The 22,122-nt window shown below is 33.7% G+C and overlaps 1 protein-coding gene across 3 annotated transcripts in view; it reads right to left on the reverse strand.

The window, feature by feature from the left end:
• Positions 1 to 7,425: 7,425 nt before the first annotated feature.
• LOC123549210 (guanylate-binding protein 1-like) overlaps positions 7,426 to 22,122 on the reverse strand; it is a 96,111-nt gene continuing 81,414 nt past the window's right edge. The window contains exons 1-9 of one of the 3 annotated variants that reach the window (XM_045337114.2): positions 18,477 to 18,601; positions 15,904 to 16,088; positions 14,948 to 15,075; positions 14,045 to 14,154; positions 11,968 to 12,398; positions 10,812 to 11,086; positions 10,248 to 10,469; positions 9,672 to 9,768; positions 7,426 to 8,359 (exon numbers count right to left, since the gene is read on the reverse strand). In XM_045337114.2, the coding sequence (XP_045193049.2) occupies positions 7,701 to 8,359; positions 9,672 to 9,768; positions 10,248 to 10,469; positions 10,812 to 11,086; positions 11,968 to 12,398; positions 14,045 to 14,154; positions 14,948 to 15,075; positions 15,904 to 16,088; positions 18,477 to 18,499 (2,130 nt within the window). In that variant the 5' untranslated portion in view covers positions 18,500 to 18,601 and the 3' untranslated portion in view covers positions 7,426 to 7,700. Of the gene's footprint in view, positions 8,360 to 9,671; positions 9,769 to 10,247; positions 10,470 to 10,811; positions 11,087 to 11,967; positions 12,399 to 14,044; positions 14,155 to 14,947; positions 15,076 to 15,903; positions 16,089 to 18,476; positions 18,602 to 22,122 lie in introns of those variants that run through there. The other 2 variants (XM_045337115.2, XM_053545616.1) reach the window with 2 other exon arrangements.

Here is a 22,122-nt window from a genome sequence, read left to right on the forward strand (position 1 = left end):
TGTGATCACTCACCAGTCGTCGAACGTCGTCGTCTATTCGGCAAGACGTCCAACAAAATAGAAAATTGTGATATTAGCATTTGTTCAATTGGGTGTATCATCTTACCGATTCAAAACCGTTTCACTTGAGGTTGCAAGTAGGGACCGCCAAAAAGATAGACATTCTTCAAACTGCATCTCCCCTGTAATATTTGTTTCAAATTTCAAAGTAGAATTTCATAGAAATGGGTTCATTACTTGAGTCTCAAACCTGATTCGGCCAATTTTATAATACGAGATTTGGTATCAAAAAGTAATGTCAAACATGCGCATGAAATATGGATTTTCTGGTAGGTATTTAAAAATGTAGAATTCTAAAAGTGTTGATATATCCAACTGGTGCCGTCTAGATGATGGTAATCTTGGTTAAAATATCCGTTGTTAAATACTGCTCGCCTAATTTAAAATTTAATTCACAGAATGCATCCTTTGGTGACCTCCTACCAATAATGTTCAAATATTCAGTCTGGCATGTCTGACAGAGGGTATGGTCACTTTTTCTTATTTGTATATTGTTGTGGCCCATGGTCACTTTTCCCTATATGTTTACAGTAAGAACTTAACATACATCATCTCAGAAACTGTGGACCCTTTCATAAAGTCATTTTACTCGAATGATTCTTAGGTATTCCTCTATGAATATTGTTCAAATAATTCCGAGTCGACAAAATCATGGCCGCCGGAGGGCGTGAACACTTTCATTGTTTGGTAAATAAATCTTCATCATCACAAAATGTACTTAAATATGCAAAATATTCAATAAAACTTTAGATTCTATTCATATTATCAAATATGGGCTAAAACTACTGTTCTATCCAGTAGTGCATACTAAAACCAGTTACATGTATTGTTATTGTTTTTGTCTCATATGCATGAAAGCTTTATAACGATACACGTGTTACTACGTAAGTACATATGCTTCTAAATAAAAGGTAGTAAACACCCAAAATCGACCTATATCTAGAGAACCATTGACACTGTTCAGTGAAATTATTTTGCAATCAACATGTTCTGAACTCTTATCATGCTGGACACGATTGATTTTGCCTTTGCGACCACCAGTGTCTGCAAACTGATCATGACTTGCACTGTTCGCCATTCAAACAGTACTTTCTTGGTAAGCTCCCCTTTTTACAGTTAATGGTACTGTCCAAATTGAAAGATGGACAAGTTCCTTATAGAATTTAGCAGGGTAAGGGTTAATTAAGATACCTTAAACATATAACATTGCTTAGATTATAAGGATTCTACATGTTTGGAAAACACGTCTTATAGGGAAAGGCAGGTAAGATCCCTATTCTTTCCTACCGCTTTTGTCTCTGTAATGTTTAAAAAATATTTTAATTAAAATTTTACAACAAAAGTTCATGTTGTCGTAAAAGTCGTAATTATGAAGTTACAACCCGCTCGCGTGGCTTGTCTTTACCATAGAAAGAAAAGATAAGCTGATTTTCTACCAGAGCAATCTTGTCTTTCCGCGTGTGGTCATCAAGAAAAAAACTACCTCTGACACACAGAATCCATGTTTCAAAGGAACCAATACGACTGGTATATATATATTTATATCATGCGTAAGTTGTCAATGTAGAGACGAGAGAAATTTAGTGATCGCACACATATGATTACATGATACGGACCACTTCAAAAAGCCTTGCTGTATACGGTTAAGCCTTCAGTAACTTAAAGGTGATCGAGTGTCCGGGTCAAGGTTTGATTCCCGGGTGGGATTTTTGTATTTTCCCCTTATGGTTTGCATTACGTTATCCCTAAATAATGCACAATTGGTTAATGCCCGGGTCCCTGTTCTGATACCACAATACAATAAGATTTACTATTCATTTTATCGGATAGAATAGGAAATTTCAATGCGTATTTTCGGCAAGTTGGGGTGTAGAAGCAAGGTGGTAGCACTCAAACGTATTCATCTAGAAACAAGAGCTGTTTGTAAAACGCCTATTCTCCCATGATTGACCATGACGTTTAGCTTACTGATACTAAAAACAATTGGGCTCATATACTGACAACTGAGTATTATCCCAGGTAGTTTGACCAAGGCCTTAGTGTTCTCAAATTATTGCGTAGAAATTGTATTCAGTGAAATAATCACCGTGCCCTTGGTCACAGCCAAACAACAAGGGTCATCTACTGACCACAGGTATTCATCCTTTGCAGTTTTACCAATGTAGGCCCAAGTGTTCTCTAGTTATTGGAAAGAAACCAAATGGTCACCGACCAACCAATAGACATTAATACCGACATGATCAGAACAATATACTGCTTCTTCGAAGAAGCCCATAATAAAATTGAACCATATATTTTTCGATTTTAAAGACATTTTTAAAATACAAATGTTATAAGTAATATTTTTATTATCATATTAATGTAATGTGTAATCTCGAATACAAAAGTTCAAGATTTTGTTCCACTTGTCTCCAAAAGATCAGTGCTGGTTTTGTACACAGATCGCTATCGATAGCAATGAATTCTGCTTTAATTATTACCATATTGCAAAATTAATTAAACGTATACTGTTTAATTAAATTATATAGCTTATTTTCTTATAATTGGATCAATATTCAGCTCGTATCTTGGCTTTAATTTCTCTACTGGAGTTATCAAAAAAGCTCTATACAAGTTGTAAATATACACCTTTAGTAGCTGTCTAACGTTTTCGATTTTACATATAGTGGTGTTAAATGAGAAATTACATAAACTCCTCTTGCTATATTATGTTTTGTCAAAGCATCTGGTATTCATGGCGTTAAACCTTTTAATTTCGTTTATTTTCGATTTTCATTTTTTTAGCCCATGGATGCTTATGCTTTTTTACTTGAAATAATTGTGTTAATAATTGTTCTCATGTATATATATTATTAGACACATGTTGCTCATGTATATACGTTATGCTCTCCACTATTGGAAGAAATAAAGAAATCTATCTGGAAATCAGGTGAAGATAATTCGGGGACAGACGGATTAATAGCTTTGTATTAGGAGTGTGGGAATTTTCTTGTCATTGAGGCCCTACACGGGATGTTTCGATGTGAACATCTTCGAGGATGTTAAATAACAATTTTTGAATTTGACAGTTTTCCCGCGTTTTTCCCCCCGGAAGAACCTCCTTTGTACAATCTTTAGTTTTGAGACAACGCGTTTTGCATTATGACGTATTGTTCTTCGAATTCTGCAGGTGTCACCTACATTTGATTTGTGATGGATAGTAGATCCTTTTTCGAAATACTATTTTTTGAGTAAGTACCTTGTGATGTTTTTTTTCGGACAGTAATTGGTTTCCTGTTGTAGTAAGGGCAGACCATCAACAATATATTGTGCTGGAAAATAACTACAATCAAGTGCATATGCTAAAGTCTGGAGTAGAGTCTTGGAGGGAGTTTTTGGAGGGAAAACAAATTACTTTTAAAGAAATATTCAAGGAAAGAGCTAGATTGGCATCAGTCGTTATAATCCTTTAAATAAATATTTCTGCCATTAAATCCTCTTTGATAGCCTTTTCTGGAGATAAAATAATCTCTTATATCTGACTTGAGATGAGCCTTTACTAAGAAAATATAATATCAGCGTCATTATGAAGAAAGAAACAGAATAACAGATTTCTTGATCTCAACCGTGACTTTGTAAGTCTGGGCAGAACTTGTGGACCGATCCTCTTTTTATAACCTTATTGATTTTGTTTAGGTTTACGTATACTGTTATATATATCATTATATATTTTAAAAAAATATGTAATTAACTATGTTCATACAAAAGAATCATTAATACACATTTACTTTAATTATAATAGAATCTGAATGATTTCCACAAATTCATCTGTCAGTATCAGGAAAATAAACAAATTTCTGACGGAGGCCAAGAAGATCGTTGTCCAAGTGCTTTACTGACCAGGTTAATGAATAGCAAATTCCTGCAAGAGTTAATTGGATAACAGATCTATCGTGTCAGCAATTCATCTGACTTATCATCCCGGGACCAGGAGGGAATTAGAACAGTTTTGATGTCAGCATTCAGAGTCGTATACTCTGCCAAACATTTTCTGTACCTTAAATTTAATCATTTCTGATATGTATAAATATACAATAGGACGCGAGCTTGTTATCAAGACGGAATCTAATTTGTCGGTTGAAATAAAATTGAACTAGCGCTTTGCTTAAAAAGCCCAGCTAAAATGATATTTAACAACATTTGACCTGTTATGCGCAAAATAAACGAAAATGTTTTAAATCATTTGTACATCATATGAACACATTGGTCGTATATTACAAGGGGAGATTACCAATAGGCGCGCTTTGCTTAAAAACAGCTAAAATGATATTAAACAACATTTGACCTGTTATGCGCAAAATAAACGAACATGTTTTAAATCATTTATATGTCATATGAACACATTGGTCGTTTATTACAAGGGAAGATTACCAATAGGCGCTCTTTGCTTAAAAAACAGCTAAAATGATATTAAACAACATTTGACCTGTTATGCGCAAAATAAACGAAAATGTTTTAAATCATTTATATGTCATATGAACACATTGAATTGGTCGTTTATTACAAGGGGAGATTACCAATAGGCACTATGGCAAACTACACAACAGTGCTTGGATTTTGGAGGAAAGTAAAAAGAACACCTTTAAGTATTTATTTTAAAATGATGATATGTGATATGTTTTTTTTTTGTATTTCTTCAGGTCAGATAATACTATTTACGAAGGTGTCGGACTGGCTTAAAGGTGAAAAAGCAAGCAGATTATTGTCTTAAAGCATTGTTTTCTTTCGCAACTTAATATCATTCAAATTTTGCCCTAAAGTTTTTTAATAAAAGACTGCTTTGAGTTTTCAATATTGCAAAGAGAAGTATGTGTATTTTTTGACATTATTTACCTTATTTGTTTTGCCCCCTGTGCCCGATCATATATTACTTTTAGGCACTGAATGATAGGCCGTTTTCATTCCAAATCTTTGCATAAATGTAACCATTTGACAATTATTTTATCGAGAGAACATCATTATGATTATTTATCGTTTTGTCAAATTATACCTGTTTAAGTACGTCAGGTTATATAATATTTGGCGAGGACAGACAGACAGACAGAATATTTTATTGACGTAAACTGTACTGTTTTTTGTCATAAATACAATACAAACACATACATCAAAATATTGTCATGTGATTTTATACAAATAACAAAAAGCGTAAGCATTTTTGAATGAAATAATTGAATTTACATGTAACATAGATTGTTATGGAGAATAAGTCTTATAGATTTAACAACTATACATGGAAGTATCATCTGGATGCGTAGAGCTAAAAGTATACCACTATTTACAATAAAGATGTTCTCAGTATAAATACATGATAAATGAATTTAGACAAATTTTTAATAACAACTTGTTTATCACTATTGAGAAGTTCAATAAATTTCATTACATTTAGCCTTCTGTAATAATATGATTTTAAATATGTTTTTCTTATATTCTCATACAATGGGCACACTATGATAAAATGGTATTCGTCTTCTATATGAGGAAGCCATCCAGCTGGCTTACGGAAGGTCGGTGCCCGCTCGTGATGAAGTAATGCACGGAGGGGCACCTGGGGTCTTCCTTCACCATTAAAGCTGGAAAGTCGCCATATGATCTATCATGTGTCGGTGCGACATTAAATCCAACAAAAAAAAAATTGGTGACAAGATAACGTACCGCATTGAAGAAAACAGTTTTGATTAAATTTTGAACACGGTGAGTTAAGGATACACTAAGGAGTTCAGTGGCATTTTTGGACATTTTTAGCTCACCTGTCACAAAGTGACGAGGTGAGCTTTTGTGATCGCGCGGCGTGCGTGGTCCGTGCGTCCGTGCGTGCGTAAACATTTGCTTGTGACCACTCTAGAGGTCACATTTTCATGGGATCTTTATGAAAGTTGGTCAGAATGTTCATCTTGATGATTGAAGAAAAAACATTAAGTCACGGTATTTCTGGACCATCAGCTTAGCATTTGATTTCCTGAGTAGGAATAATTAAACTATGGTCTTCCAGGGCTCTAGAGGGAGTGTTAGTGGGAGTTTTATTGTTTTGATGAAACTGAAATTATATGGTTGATTTTCACCAGGTAAATACAACGGATGTTTTACAGCTGTCTTAATTATTTGTGAATAAGTATAATAAGTATTAATAATGTTTAAACTGTCGAATTATTAATGCATTGAATGGATGAATGAAGTAGTCTGATTTTTAGCAGAAATATTAAATAAAGGATGTTTAGTATTTAATAAAGGAGGAGCCTAATGATAAAGTTCATATAATACATTTTCGTATTTTCTCAGAGTTTGTGAGGTGTATGGAGTGATTCAATTCCTTTATTCCCTTTTATATGAAAGAAATTGCATAAAAATTGGTCTGTTTCTTTGAAGAGAGATTTATGAAATCTATCACAGTTTTGTAATATATTAGCACATTCTTGAATTACATCATTTTTAAATCAGTAAGGAAGGAATCTGAGACCCGAAAGTAACTGATTTCTGTGTAACTCTTTTTCCTGACAATTTAGAGAAAATTTGTGACACACTTTGGTAGTTTATCGGACTACCACACAACACACACAATTTCTGAAGTTATGATGAGGGAGTTTAATCTGTTTAAAGGTAACGACAATGTTAACATATTTCTCATCCTAACAGAGTTCATGAAAATATACTATTGATGCAATTAAGATGAATATCAGGACAGTTATGATACACACGCGCAATCCAAGAACATTGATAAGGACAAATATGACGTACAAGTGTTGCATTACAAAACCACTAGTAAACAATCCCAGTACAATACTGTACAATGCCAGACCATATTACAGTAAAGACTGTCTTAGCGACCCCTTGCTTTCAGCGACTTTCTGTCTAAAGGACCTTTTTATTTCGTCCCGATGCATTTCACGTTGAACTGGCTTGTTTCTAGCGACTCCCTGTCTGATGCGTTTAGCGACCGTGATTTCTTTGCCCTGAACCATGACTTCGAACCTTTATAACGATTTTTTGACCCATCCTCTCAAAGGGAGAAAACTTCAAATCATATATATATATATATTAAACTATGCTTTAAAAGATCATTTTAATAATTGCATGCTTTAACAGAGTGTTTAAAGATCCTTAATAAAATGCTAACTAGAACATTTGTTATATGCCTAAACCCAAGACTCTCCTAGTCAGATTGTGTATAGAGACTCCCTGTCTACAATGACCTTTTTGAAATTCTCCGAAGGTTGGTCACTGTAGACAGTCTTTACTGTACTTTGCGCGAGACACAAAATATTGTCATCACGAGGAGAATACTATCAACAGATACTGTTTCAAACAGAATATCTTATTTCCTTCGTTACAAATTATTTATAATTCTATATGAAACAGTGTATACATTGCAGTAAATGTTATAATCTATACACATGTATAAACTATACGGAAGATATACAAAAAGTCTTCTATATAACATTGTCATGTATGATAACATCTCTATTTAGCTTTGAATACACTTTTTTTCAGTTTGACTACAGAAGTATCTAATTATAATGTCTTATATAGAAAATACAAACATTCCAAATGCTCCTCGTTTACCATTATGTTAAGAAAGTAAAAGCTGACCTGAAAATATTAACTAGTTACATTATATGACACTTGCGTCTCGATGCTTGACGTCTGTATTCGTCTCTTCTATTGATAAGTCTCATTAGCTCTGCATTCATTTTATCATCCCTTTCGGACTTGTTAATCAATTCATCGATTTGTCTTTGGTATTTTTCCATTTTTCCCAGATATTCTTGCTCCATTTGTTGCCTGCTTTCTTTCTCCTCTTGCAATGCTTGTTTCTGCATTTGTAAATTTTGTTCCATATTAGAACACATTTTCTTTTCAACTTCTAACATATTTTGAAAGTTTTGTGTGACATCATCAATTCGTTGCTGAGCTTTTTTGTTCTCACTCTGGATCAAGTTTTCAAACCAGGTCTTGTTTTCCTGTTCTTTCTTTTGATGCTGCTCAGTCAATTTGCTAATCTGCTCCTGAAACGATTTCCGTTGTGCTTCGTTTTCCGCACACATCATTTGAATCTGCTTTTCACTTATTTCCTTTTGAACGTCCCACTGACGTTTTATAGCTGCCATATTTTCGTCTTGCTTGATCATATATTCTTTCCGTTCCTCTTCCATTTTCCTCTGATGTTCTTCAGCGCGTTCCTTCTCTTCCATCAGTTTACTCTCAAATAATGTTTGCTGTGATGCTTGGGCCTTCAGGTGTTCTTCGTGTAATCGTTCTAGCTCTCCTGTTTGATTAAAACACACAGTTAATTTTATGACTAAAATAACTATATTAATTAACAGGACGGACGAAAACATCGTACACAGACAACGTCTAACATTCTCTGGACTGGCTATAACCAGATACTGTTATGTTACTGCTGATATAATTAACACCATTTGTAACTCAAGTTTGATGTATGAATACGAACATATTGGGGAAGTGATAGGGACTATGTAGTTCTGTCTGGATACAAATACATAGTGCTGTTTAAAATGTCTGGAGGTCGAATGCATTCATCTGTACTTTAAACAGACCATTATATTTAGCGAAAAGGCAGGAATTCCACATACATGAATACGAGGAAAACATAATTTACACCTTTTAATTCAAACTAAATCTAGATACGATTATTCAATTTTAGATTATATCTGTCCTTGCAAAACAAAATTTCCAGAATAAATGTTCGTCACATGTTGAATCGGAAGCTAAGGCCTGAAAAATTCTTTGTTTCCGGTAACATACTAAAAAAATAGGATAGGTAGGTCGGATTTTTTTTTTTGATTTGTTTTCATTAAGTGAGACTTTTCATAAATTATTTTTGTGTCAAAAAATGAATACAAATAAGGGGTTATGCCTTTAGAGCATCATTAAGTTGATTTCTAACATCACCGAGCATGTTTAAAGCAAAAAAGTGCAGTTTTGCAAGTTTTTGTTAAAATGTTGAAAAAATATTTTCAAAGGCCATAAAAACATTTAGGGTCGGACTAAAAATTTAGGGAAGGTCGGATTACCGGAAACAAATAATATTTTTTTTACGCCTAATGACAAAGAAAATTTTAGGATGGATCTAGGCAGGCGTGGTCAAAAAAAACCCAGCACATTTTCAGTAAAGCAACATGCTTATATAACTTAAAATAATAAGGGTTCCAAAGATCGACCTACACACAATTTTGTACACTTTTTGTTATTAGTTATATAGCATCTAAAGAAATAAACGGTAAATAAGTATGAAACTCTGGCTTGAGAAAATATAGACTCAACTATATTACTTATGTCGACCGCATTTGTTACATAACATGTAATATGTTTTACATATAACTGCGAATGATCTAAACTGACTTGTATATTATTTACTTTTAACTGGTGCAAATTAATTCATCAGATACTTTTGATCACGAAAGAATGAAAACTAGTACTGTGGCTTATTCTAGAAACAGAATGATTTCGTAATTCAAAGTCAGTAGCCGCGATTTTATAGTGAAGCAAAAATGTATCCAAACCGTCTATTTCATGTGTCAGTATCAATATTATTATAAAGAAATATACATATTTACTCTTTTTATCTTCTTCTGTCATTTTTTGGTCTTCCAACATGATATTTCTTTCATTTTCCGCTTCTCTGTCCAAGAAACTCATCAGAACTTCTTGCGCCTGAAAGAATAAAAAGCCCGTAGTTCCTTTTCTCATCACTCAATCACAAGCAGACCTACTATTTTGTAATCGCTGTTTTTTTTGGTTACTTTTATAAGCATTGGATTGGTTTTTCTACGGAAAGTTATTCCTTTGGAAGGCTACTGGAAATGCATTTCTAACTTTGATCGAGTTGTGTTATTGTTGTCTTCAGTTTCATAACAGTACAAAACTAAACTAATCAATTTTCTTATACACATATTATCCAACGACAAAAGAATGTAACCGTCATCAGACAGTAATCAGTTAACATTGTTACCGGTAATACGGTGAAATCTGCTTGCTGCACCATACGGTGTAAATATTTGTGCCAAGTTACTTGATCACCAATCTATGTACATTGTTTGATATGGTTATTAACCGGAAGATAAATTTGAACTAAAATATTTAACGGTTGTTGTGGATACAAACAGCTGAAATTTAAATTGGGCCATTGATACCTCATATCTATCGATGTCCTTTACTTTCACAACATAGTCGTTCTTCATTGCGTCCATATCGAGTTTGTACAATGGATAGCCACCTGTTACTTTGTATTCGTTTCGCTTCATCTTCTCTCCTATATTCTTGTCATATAGTGCTACGAGCAGACTTTCACAATGATTTCGAACTAACTGCAGATTTTTCTTTTTTATTCTTTCCCACAATTCATCCATCTCTGACTAATAAAATCAAGAGATACAAGTATTATTTCGTTTTCATACCGGGTGCATTAAAGATTTTTCAAAGCGCTATGTTTATCTAGTACATTAGAATAAAAATCACGGCTCTTAGTCTTGAAAAAATACCTGAGTATTCCGAAGTTCAAAGCCAAGATTATTAAGGAGAATTCGGACTATCTAACAGGAATCAATGGAAAGAACAGCAGTATGCGACTAAATAGAAGTATTTTTGAATATTAAGTTTAACACCTTGCATGAAACCACCTTGAACGTGTTCGATAATATATACAAAATTTATGAGAATATCAAAAATCGTTTTTAAATGTTTTCAAACATTCTTACCATCGCTTGTTTTTCAAACCTTTCAGCATTGAATAATGTTTCAATTCTGAAGTTTGCAAGAGCAGCTTTCTGCATGTCTCGGTAAAGCTCCTCGAAATTATTAAAGTGCAGAATTGGGAGTTGAATCAGTTCTATCTTTTGTTCAAATATCTGTACTGCTTCGGATGCCAGTCTTTCGTTTTCGATATTTGCGACAACTATAATTGCGTCATCAACATCTGGAACTGCCCCATTTCTTATCGCATTCAAGTAACTTTCAACCAGTGAAACAAACACTATCAAATGATAAAGGTACATAATTTAATTTCGAATGTCAGATAAGAACATTTCTTAAAGTCTCAACATTTGATGTGATATCAGTTATGTGAGTCTCGTTTAATATTCTACTTCCATTAGCAAATAAATTGTTATTAGATACTATCTAACATTTATCATGATTAACCTTTCAATCTGCACCACCTTTCAATGTACAATAGAGGCACTTTCGTTGTATCATCTATTTTCCTCCAAAACCCTAAAACTTTCGGTTTATTGAATTTTGTGTTTTCTTTAACATTTTTATAAACCATAATCAACTTCCAGTGAACTTGTCTGATATTCGTGTTTATAAGACGAGTAACGGCCTGACAGCGTTTTATTTATAATCTGTCAATCTAACGGCTTCGTAATATAAAATTCAGCAATTCAGATTACTATACATTTGGCTTAACGTTTGGGTTTGATTAACCAACTGACAAAAGTATGCCTTGTTGTTCGGGACCAAGAATGTCATGTCCAAGCTAATCCAACGCTTCAGACCTAGCTAAAAGTAATTTGAAGAAAACTTAATAATGTTTTGCTCCCAATTATTGCTGTATCAAACGACCTGCACTTCATGTGTTTGCCTTTTAAGCGGGAATAGTCGGTACCCATACCATGTTTCAATGCTATAGGTTACAACACATGCCATCGTTACTGTTTCGTGGTCTGGTGTGGTATGATACTGGTTACCCCAAATGACAGTTTAAGGCTCGATCCCACAGAGGTATGAGGCAGGTAATTCAAAGACAGCAACCGTGACCGCTCAGAGACAGATGGCCCGATGAACAGATTCGTAAACAAAGATTCATAAAGGAAACCAATTATCAACAAAACATAAGTAAACATAATAACTTACTTCTCCCATTCACCTCTTTACTACTTATCAGAACTTTGGGGCTGCAGGTGTAAATATATTCTAAAAAGAGTTTTGTATCCTCCACAAATGACTCGGCTAGCTTCTCTAAAGGTACAGATTCTAGTGACTTCATGGTTTTCCTATCGCCAGGTCTGTCGAAAACGAAGCATTTGCGTCTTGGAAAATATTTTCTAATGCATTCCCTAGGCATGTTATATTTCGTTACTGAGCTATCATTTCCAGATTTTAGTTTCAGACAATCTTCGAGATATTCGTCAACCGTTATTTCCATTCCATCAATTTCCAAAACAAGCGTGAAATCCCGAAGACATAGGACAAACGTTGGTAAGATCAGACCTAACTCTTCATCGCCAACATCACCATCCTTGGCATTACTGAATCGGATATTCTTTGATATTTCTGATATAAAGCTGATAGGTTGATGTAAAGAAAAAATGTGTAAGTTTGTTCTGTCATATTTCTCATATACCTTCAGAAAGTTTCTATATTGCTTTTTTTATCGACCCTGGCCCGAAAGTATGGTTTAGCCATCATATAAAAATGAGCCATTTTAGAGGCTTAAAATTTGCTTATAAATTGTAATATGACTATGCAGAATTAAAAAGAATAACCATGCAGCCAGGCTAATACTAAATGTCTTTTTATTCGTTAGGTAAAGTTTATTCAGATGGTAAGTAATGATTACTGCTTTATTAGATATAAAAGGTAATAGCACTACCACAACCTATTCCGAGGAATTTGCATAGGCTTAAGTGTAATTCTTTTAAAACATCTGTTATTAGAATCGGTATGACATTTTATACAGTTGTAACTGAAATGAAAGTTTTTTTGAACTGTATCGATCATGAAAGTTTTTATTTTTGCTAATTTTTGTCATCAGATCGTCACCCGAATTCAAAACTCTAATTATTCGTAAAATGAATAAATATATGCTGATTATGGTATTACTCGATGTTGTCTTACCTGCGGTTCAGGTAAAAATTAAAAGTCTAAAATGTGCATTTCATTGCGTCAGAATCCTTTTCTCCAATAAAATTATGTTGGAAAATTCAGGCCACCAAAAGTCTGACATCCAGACAAGTCCTGAGAATCCAAGTCATATGTTTTTGAAATGTTTGATAAGTTGTTTTAGTAATATTTTCAAAATTTATTTATGGACAGAAGAAACTTACTTAAGTGTAAATTGACCTTAACAGCCAAGTTTAGGTAGTTCTGCACTTTTGATAAACCAGAAGTGATGGCGGAACGTCATTTATCCGAAAGACGTAGAATAATGCCTGGATTCGGCATACGGAAACGAAAATCAGTTTGTGAATTAAGGACAGCCTGTGAGTAAATGTATAAAAATGTCACTGTTACTCTCTTTCTAAAGTTAAAAAATGATATTAAAGCATCTTACACGCTAAATAATTCAAAATAATGTCTTAAAATTAGCTTGAAATAGGTGGTTCACTTTAATCGTAACCAAATATCTCAAATATAACTGACCTATACATTTTATTTCACCATATTATAGGCCATATGTTTATTTACGACTGGGAGAAGTTTCATAAAAATCTACATTGTAGAAAAAATTCTATTCGCGAAATTGTTATGAAAACTGCGTTTTTCCCATAGACTCCCATTATGAAAAAATGCGTGAGGTCGAAATTTTTCAAATCAATCTAACAAAAAATCAAGCACACGACCCTATCTTTTTTATTTGCTGAATTTTCTTAGTATATTCCGAAGTTTTGAAAAATCAGAGTTTAATCAAATTCTACATTGTAGAAAAAATTTCGATCCTAACGTGCAGAACTACCTTAAGGTTGTACAATACTAGTAGAATATATTGCAAAATCTGGTAGACTGCGTACGTGGCTGTGCAAAGAACATGCATGTTTTTATTTATTTATTTATTTTATTTACACGTATAGACATTAGATCAGTTATTTGAAATCATACTGTGGACCAGTAGAAGTGTTTCGAGTCTTACTATACAACGCAACTTGCATACGGACCCGAGAGTTATTTATTATTTTAAACATTAACCAGAAACAGAAACTCTAAAGGATACGTTAGTTTTTCTACTGCGTCTTGGTTGAAAACAGACATCATATTGTACACAAGCACGCTGCTTAATAGCGTTACTACGGTGAAAATCCTGTTGTCATGGCCACTGTCACCCTGTCAACGAATAATTTAGAGTTCTGTATAATAATAATAATGATAATGACGATGACGATTATAATAATAATGGTCTAATAATAATAATAATAATAACAGTAGCACAAACTTACATGATTGTCTATTCATACGAGTTGAATAAAATAATAAAATTCGAGGCTATGACGAAAAATTTATCAATTTTATAAACGAGTTTAATAAATTCAAGTGGATAGAAGCAAACGTAATATTCTTTTTAACGTATGTCATCAATTGTTTTTTTTTGGTAGACCAGGCCAACTCAACGTCTCGTATACTTAAAGCTTTGAAGCTTTATTACACTACTGTAATACCAAAGTGATGTAATGGTTTTGTTTCACTCCAACGACGCCAAACATGTGATAAAGAATTTTTTCACACACACAAAAAACACACACCCAAACAATACGTAATTTGAAATTACTAGGGTTTTCTCATTTTACATACACTCATCCGTCAGTATAGTAAGACTTTAAAGCTTACATTTATCAGAAAACATGTAGTTAAATTAATATTAATTTTCCAACCATTAATTTATTTATAAATGCGTTTGAGCTCTTTATTAAACAATTTTTATCATGGACCCTTACCATGTTTTGCATGAACCAAAATAAGTGGTGTCAGTATGTTAAACGTCTTTTTTCTTGAGTGGGGAAGTCGGATGGGCGGGAAGTGTGCTGAATATTAAATTGCACACAAGGAACAATATGAATCAAAATGAAACTTATTACACTATAATCTTATTCCAGTATACTCACAAACCATACGGCCATACCTTCGCCACATCTCCAAGACCCTCTGTGTCAAGCAGCAACAGGACCGTACTTGGTTTCTCTGGATGTTCTCGGCACCACACCCAAATTCCTTTGGTTTTAGACTCGATTGTTTTTCCCAGAGGAAATCCTAAAATAATTTCATTTTATACGATTAAAGTTCAAACTGTTACACATAAGTGATCGGAAAAGCACCATTTTATTATCTTTTTGAACATTTATTACCTGGTCTGTGGCGGTCTAAGTAATATAATTTATAAGAAGAGGCCTTTAGAAGCATAGAATGTATCCAAGCAAAAATAACAGCACAATCGGTTTGCCTGATTCTGTTCATGAGAGGTAATAAAATGGGCAACATCCTTCATGACATCCTAGCATCGGCTTCTATTATGGTAAACCACAATCTCAAAAGACAAGAAAAATAACAAATCTGAAAACAAGTACGGGGAAACCTTTTTCAGCCGGGGATACTTGTCAGTATATCTAACAAAACTTATTTAACATTTATAGTGTTACACAGAAATCTTACCTTATGATAAGAAAGAAAAATATTGCATTATGCTATTTAGACAAAGGCAGAAAATTGAAAATAATAATAAACAGAAGTTAATAAGATATATAGAAGTTCCTTTGAATGTATCAAACCATATTAGCATACTCTGTATACATGTTATAGTCTGTTCATGAGAAGAAAGATTATGAAATGTGCAACACAACACCCCTCATACCTAACACATGATAAAGCGAAATTATAAATATTTCTATACATATGTATATACAGATATAGTGAACGAACTCCTTAAGCTCAAAGTTCTGCAATATGTCACGACTTATATCACTTGTCCTGTTGATATATTTTGTAAACATATTTCGCCATACGAATGGTCTGTTTTCAACAAATATATGAAAAGGATAATTTCAAAATGTAAATAGAATATTATAAATTTTACTGTTCTACCTGAGCTTGAGCCGGCTAACCTATTCAAAAGATAGGATTTTCCAGTCCGGTAAAGCCCCGCTATAGCCACCACCACCAACGGTACATCTATTTGCTGGATCTGCTTCAGAGGCTCTGGTTCCACTTGTAGTTTTCCATCTTCCGAATTGCTTATCAGGCATATTGGCGCTTGAAATACTGGTAACCTTTATAAGTAAGAAATCACTTTTGAAAGGAAAACCCATTAGCCTTGTGTATGTGTTTTTATACATACCATTCTGAACGATTTTTTTTTTGGATTTAACGTCGCACGGACACATGATAGGTCATATGGCGACTTTCCAGCTTTAATAGTGGAGGAAGACCCCAGGTGCCCCTCCGTGCATCACGAGCGGGCACCTGGGTAGAACCACCGACCTTCCGTAAGCCAGCTGGATGGCTTCCTCACATGAAGAATTCAACGCCCCGAGTGAGGCTCGAACCCACATCGATGAGGGGCAAGTGATTTGAAGTCAGCGACCTTAACCACTCGGCCACGGCGATCTTGAAGCTATTCTCATTCTATTTCTAAAGTGTACTTTATGATATGAAATCACACATAAAAGTGGTAATCACATACATGCAATTCTAGATTCACAAATACATGAATTTTCTTGCGTTTGTTTTAAGAACTGTACTTTAACGTCATTACGATTACCTAAAAATATATTTTTTTTAGGTTTAACGGCACATAAACACAATTATATGGCATCTGAATTTATGTATATGCTTGACATCATAACTTTTTTTTCTGTCTTTTCTTTAGCGTATTTTGACAGTGTGTGTTTTTACGCATAAATGTTTTCCTTGCATCATACATGACTAGTCCCCCCTAACCTTTTAATTCGTTTAAGGTAGTGCACCCGTAACGGCGATCGGAAATTCCGTTCGATTACATGTTCAGCATACGGGAAGTCGGCATTCTCCGGTATGAACGGAAAACCAGGGACTGACATGAGCAACATTTTTATCCGAAGGTTGACAAAACGCCATATAGATTACGTAATCGAACAGAAATTAACGATAACTTAAGACTGATATTGTTAAATGTAGGTTTAAAATGTTTCAGATGTGCAGGCAATGGAAATGTATACAATTACAGAAAATTAGTGAACTACTTTTCATAAAAGAAGTCTTAAACATTGAAATTCCTTAATTTTTAAGTAACTTTTGCTTTTTGTTCTAACACAGCGATTCTTTGAAATGGTGCTATAAAATGCATATCTTCAAAAAAATTGAATTCACATTGGTGAATTAAGCGATTGAAAAAAAATTCCGTTGTCATGCACTTTTGAAGGTAAAGTTCTAGGATAGATTTCTGGACTTTTCACAGGTCCTTAGGTAAACTGTGCATATAAAGTTTGCTCCGTTATATTACTACACATATTATGTACCTTAGAACAAAATTTACACGTAAAAAGCTACAAATGGATAATAAGATAAAAGCACTGTAGGACCACATTCGTAACAGGTGTTACTAATGCGATCGCATATGTAACATGTGGTCCCACAAAGCATTTACAATCTAAACAATAGTTTTAGGAGTTTTTTTTTCAGTATTCGTGCATTCGTGCAATTATTATTTCAAAATAGATTTGCTTCATTTTATCATTTATTTGATTTTGTTTGAAGTGTGAATCTCATTAAATCTTATAAAGTGGAATCATGACAGTCTCACAAATATTTTTTCTTCATTATCTTACATAACTACAACTTCGCTTAGTTTCTTATCTGTGTGCAGCAGACAAGAACTTACTTCATTACATAAATATATCAGTTATATGTATTTCATCATTCCAGAAGGTTACGGATCTTAACAAAAATGCTACAACTAGCAGAACAGAAAAAATGGAACAGGTACTTTATTTAACTCACTTCATACATAAAGGTATGTCATAGTCTATAACCTAGTCTGAAGGTTCCTGGTCCACAAAGTAATTATCGTGAACTTTACGATACTATTGAATCTAATATAAATATATAACCTACATATATTCTAATAATTAGTACAATCAAGTGAGTCATCTAGATAAAAGTATATAATAATGAATAAAGTATAAATAGACATATTTTAATTTGTAAACTTTAAAATAAGTTTTACTCTGTAAGTTTGTCCTATGTTAAATGAACGAAAAATTAGGACCGGAAAATCCATGAATTGCGCCAGCAAATACTGAAGTACAGAGTAACCGGTACTGATTTTGTAATGTAATATAGGATAAATGTATGTTTCAAATACAAACTATTTTAGTTAAACACAATTAAAAAATGTTCGTATATTAGAAGAAGTTGCATAAGATATTTCTGAGTTGCTTATATCAAAGGTGATTTACTATCGAATCGTATATATGGATGATCTGGACCAGTTTAATTACAAGATATGCAAGAGCCGTCCTTCTTTTGGCACCAGTTCCTTCCAAGTCCTGCAATACGTAATATCCATGTTTTCTTGTTTAATATCATTATTGACATTCTAAGTACCGCACGGTGGATGGAATAGAGACTCAGAGGATATGAAAATGATACTTGTACGTGTAATGAATAAAAAATCTTACCTCGAAAACGATTCCCATTCCATTATAAGTTAAAACAAGACGTATCTAGCCGTTTCTCCCACACAAATTCTATCATGTGAAATTTGAGAGAAAGAGATATAGCAATGCTGTTACATGGAGTACTTATACTGTGCGTTTACGTTTGCCTAAGAAACGGACGCTGCGTGAGTGTATATGATAAAGGTTGAGGAGTGTTACAAAAGTTTGGCTGTGAAAAGTATCTTATACACTTTTAAAATACTGTTGCATATTTCATCCGAAATGAATTTAAGTCATGCATAATAAGTACAGGTAAGAGGATTCATAAAAGACCTGAAGCGGAATATTTGAATTAGACTGGCTCCCGTCCCTATGTTAGTTCTGTCAGATTTCTCACATGCAAATTTACTTCATTAACAGTGGAAGTAACTCCAGCAGGTTGTTTCTGTATTGACATTCTTATTGGCCCTGGCTCCGAACATGTGGGACTGTATGGTTTAGCCATCAAGTAAAATTTATTTATAAAAGGTTTGCAAAAAGAATGCAGTGAAATAAATGATTAAAAGAATAGATGTCAAACTGAATGCAGCACCAAACAAAGTGCTTACAGCCAGAGCTTTAATTAGTACTAATATAAAATGTGCCCAGAGATGATATTATTCAAATAAAAGCCAAAAAAGCCCTTTTAACAGAACCCATTTAAGGAACATAACCTTTACTTGATGTTATCACGTAATATACGTTTCTTTGTCATTATTAGATACCCAGTGTATCTTATTAATTTGATATACTCTGAACAGTGGTTGTTTTGTATAGGGAAGAGAAATGTCATATATATCGTAGTATTTTGATTTATTCAAATGATACTTTATTTGAATAATCATTTTTTACAGGTTGAACAATATGTTTATCTTTGCATTTTACATGTATGTGTATTATTAGTTACACAGATTGTCGGTGATATTGGTGATATACGCTGTCTTGAAAATCTATATCTGGTCACCAATTTAACAGCCGTGTAACGATTTAAAAAGCCCATTATCTTGCCGGTTACTCTGTACTTCAGTATTTGCTGAATAAACAATAACTGTATAACGGAACGGTAATTGGTTACAGAATGATAGAGGTTAAATGCCTGTGAGATGATGGATAATGGTATGATCAAACATTCTGTACACTATAGCTATACTTTCTCACGGTGTAGACTGGAATCTTCAATCATCTGATCATAACTTGTTTGGCTGATCATGTTTTATTTTTACAATGTACTGTCATAAAATATGAAGTGAACTGTATTTCGACTGACGCACAAAACACAATAGCTCATTTACGTAGGTTATGAACAGATTATTTTCAATGATCCTGCAACAAACTGCAGAGTAAGAAAATGTTGAATCCTCTGCTTTACTATTATTTTGCTTATAAACACGAATTAAACAAAATTTCTGCATAATCTCACTTATAGAGTTACCGTTCTTCTACTTCCGATTTATATCATTTGACTAAGATGGAAGTAAAAAACTAAATTTTCTCTGCGGCTGCAGCTTTAATTATCCGGCAGCCACTTTTGTTTTAATCATATATCATATCGGAAAATTACTAAACGGATATGGAATATAACTGGTCTGCACGTGACGTCACTTGACCAATAGAAATGCAAGAAACTTGTAGAAGGCAAAATATAAAGTTATATTTCTATAAGGTACGTTTCATTTGTAAGTTTGTTTACAGAATATGGTATATATTTGTTTGTCGGTATTTCAACAGCCACAATAAAATAATAGTGCGGACGCCGTGGTCCAGTGGTAAACCTGTCTGACTATAAAACCAGGGATCGTGAGTTCGAGCTGCCGTTCCTCCAAGTACAAATTACTACGGGTGTTTTACACCTGGTACACCAAAGAACTAGGGAAGCTTCTGAAATTGGAGCGTCTTCTGGAAGAGTCGCCCATATGGGTTACCGATGGCGACTATAAATAAACTTACATACAAACAAACGATAACAGTGTTGCAAATGGGGCATAGAGTGTGCGGGAATATGTTGACTTTCAAAGATAACAGATCATATTCTTAGTTTGGTTTAAATATTTTTTTTCTGCATTTCTTTACACACAGATGCCTCTATTTAATATGCACATATCTTATTGTGGTAGCAGTCGTGGGTTTATACAGAACCGCAGGATCATCGGTTTTGAACCAACCAGCGAACCCACATTCAGGTAAAATTTTAGACTTTCGTCAGTATATTCATAATTGCTATCTTCTTCGTGCTACCATCATCATCATCATCATCATCATAATCATCATCCTTATTATTATATTTTAGTATATTATGACTTTATTATGTTTGTTTTAACAATTGATAACAGGGATGAAATGTTTTATTATTATCAGTTGTTGTACCATCAGCATTACTGCCGTCGTCATTACAATAGTATTTGTCATTATAACGAATAGATTAATAACCTGTGGAGTGTGAAGATTTTCTGGACGTTGAGACTCTACACGGAATGTTTCGATTTGTTGTGGAATTGGCCTTGAAAAACTTGAGGATGTTCAGCTATTCACCTGACTTTATCGTCCTGTGACAGTTATTTCAATTTTGAAATTAAGAACAATTTTTGATATTAAGTATTTAGGTAAAACAACACTCTAAATGTTAGACAAAGAGAGTGGTATGGAGAATATTTACTTCGAGAGGAATACCCTAGAAACTATTCTGACAACAGTTTTAGAGCTTATGGAATTGTGCATAACTATCATTTACATAACGTTCAGTTTGTTCGGGAAGTAACAACGTCAATAGAACTTTCAATGCTCCTATAAAATGATCAGCAGTTACTGTTACTGGATATAAAGTAGATCTGTACCAAACTAAAAGATATTAAGTGCTTGGGGTTGATGCAACATTTAATGTTTGTGAGTACAGCCTGATACCAACATCAGGAATTTAATGATCAAATAATGTAGGATGCCATGAAGTATTTGTAGGCCCAGCCCATATTCACCAGCGGAGATTATTTGATAGCTACTTCCATTTGCCATCTTGCATGCTGAAGTATCGTCCAGAATGAGAGTCTACATATGTATGACAGTGGTGGTGTGAAAATTATCACTGACTCTTTTGACACGTTTTGTTTGTATGTTGCTTGATATTCACACGAAAGACAAGTAAATTGCGAAATATTAGTTCTTATATTTCAAAAAAGTACTGTGAAGATACATTTGGTAAATAAACTGGCCAATGTAGGGATAATACACGTTTTTTTTTGTGTATTAACGTCTGCAGAAGCCCGCGGGATTGTTTGTGACCGAGACCGAAGGTCGAGGTCACAAACATATCCCAAGGGCTTCTGCAGACGTTAATACACAAAGCAAACGTGTATTGTCGCTATTCTTGCATAAAAAAATATTTCACGACGATTTATGTATTGTTTTCATATGTGATGACTTGACGATTCCGGTACATTTTTTATTTACCATTCCTGTTGTTCTTGGAAACGGTAAACATGTTTTAAATATCCGTATCAAGGGCCCGGAAATAAACAACCCTATCAAAAGCACATCCTGAAGGTTTTTAAGCGATTTTTTTATCTCTCATTATTACAAACATAAAATTACCAATAATTGTTCATATCATTTCACAATTTGGTGGACTCGATCACAA

This window comes from Mercenaria mercenaria, chromosome 6 (genome assembly GCF_021730395.1).
Source record: "Mercenaria mercenaria strain notata chromosome 6, MADL_Memer_1, whole genome shotgun sequence".
NCBI lineage: Eukaryota > Metazoa > Mollusca > Bivalvia > Venerida > Veneridae > Mercenaria > Mercenaria mercenaria.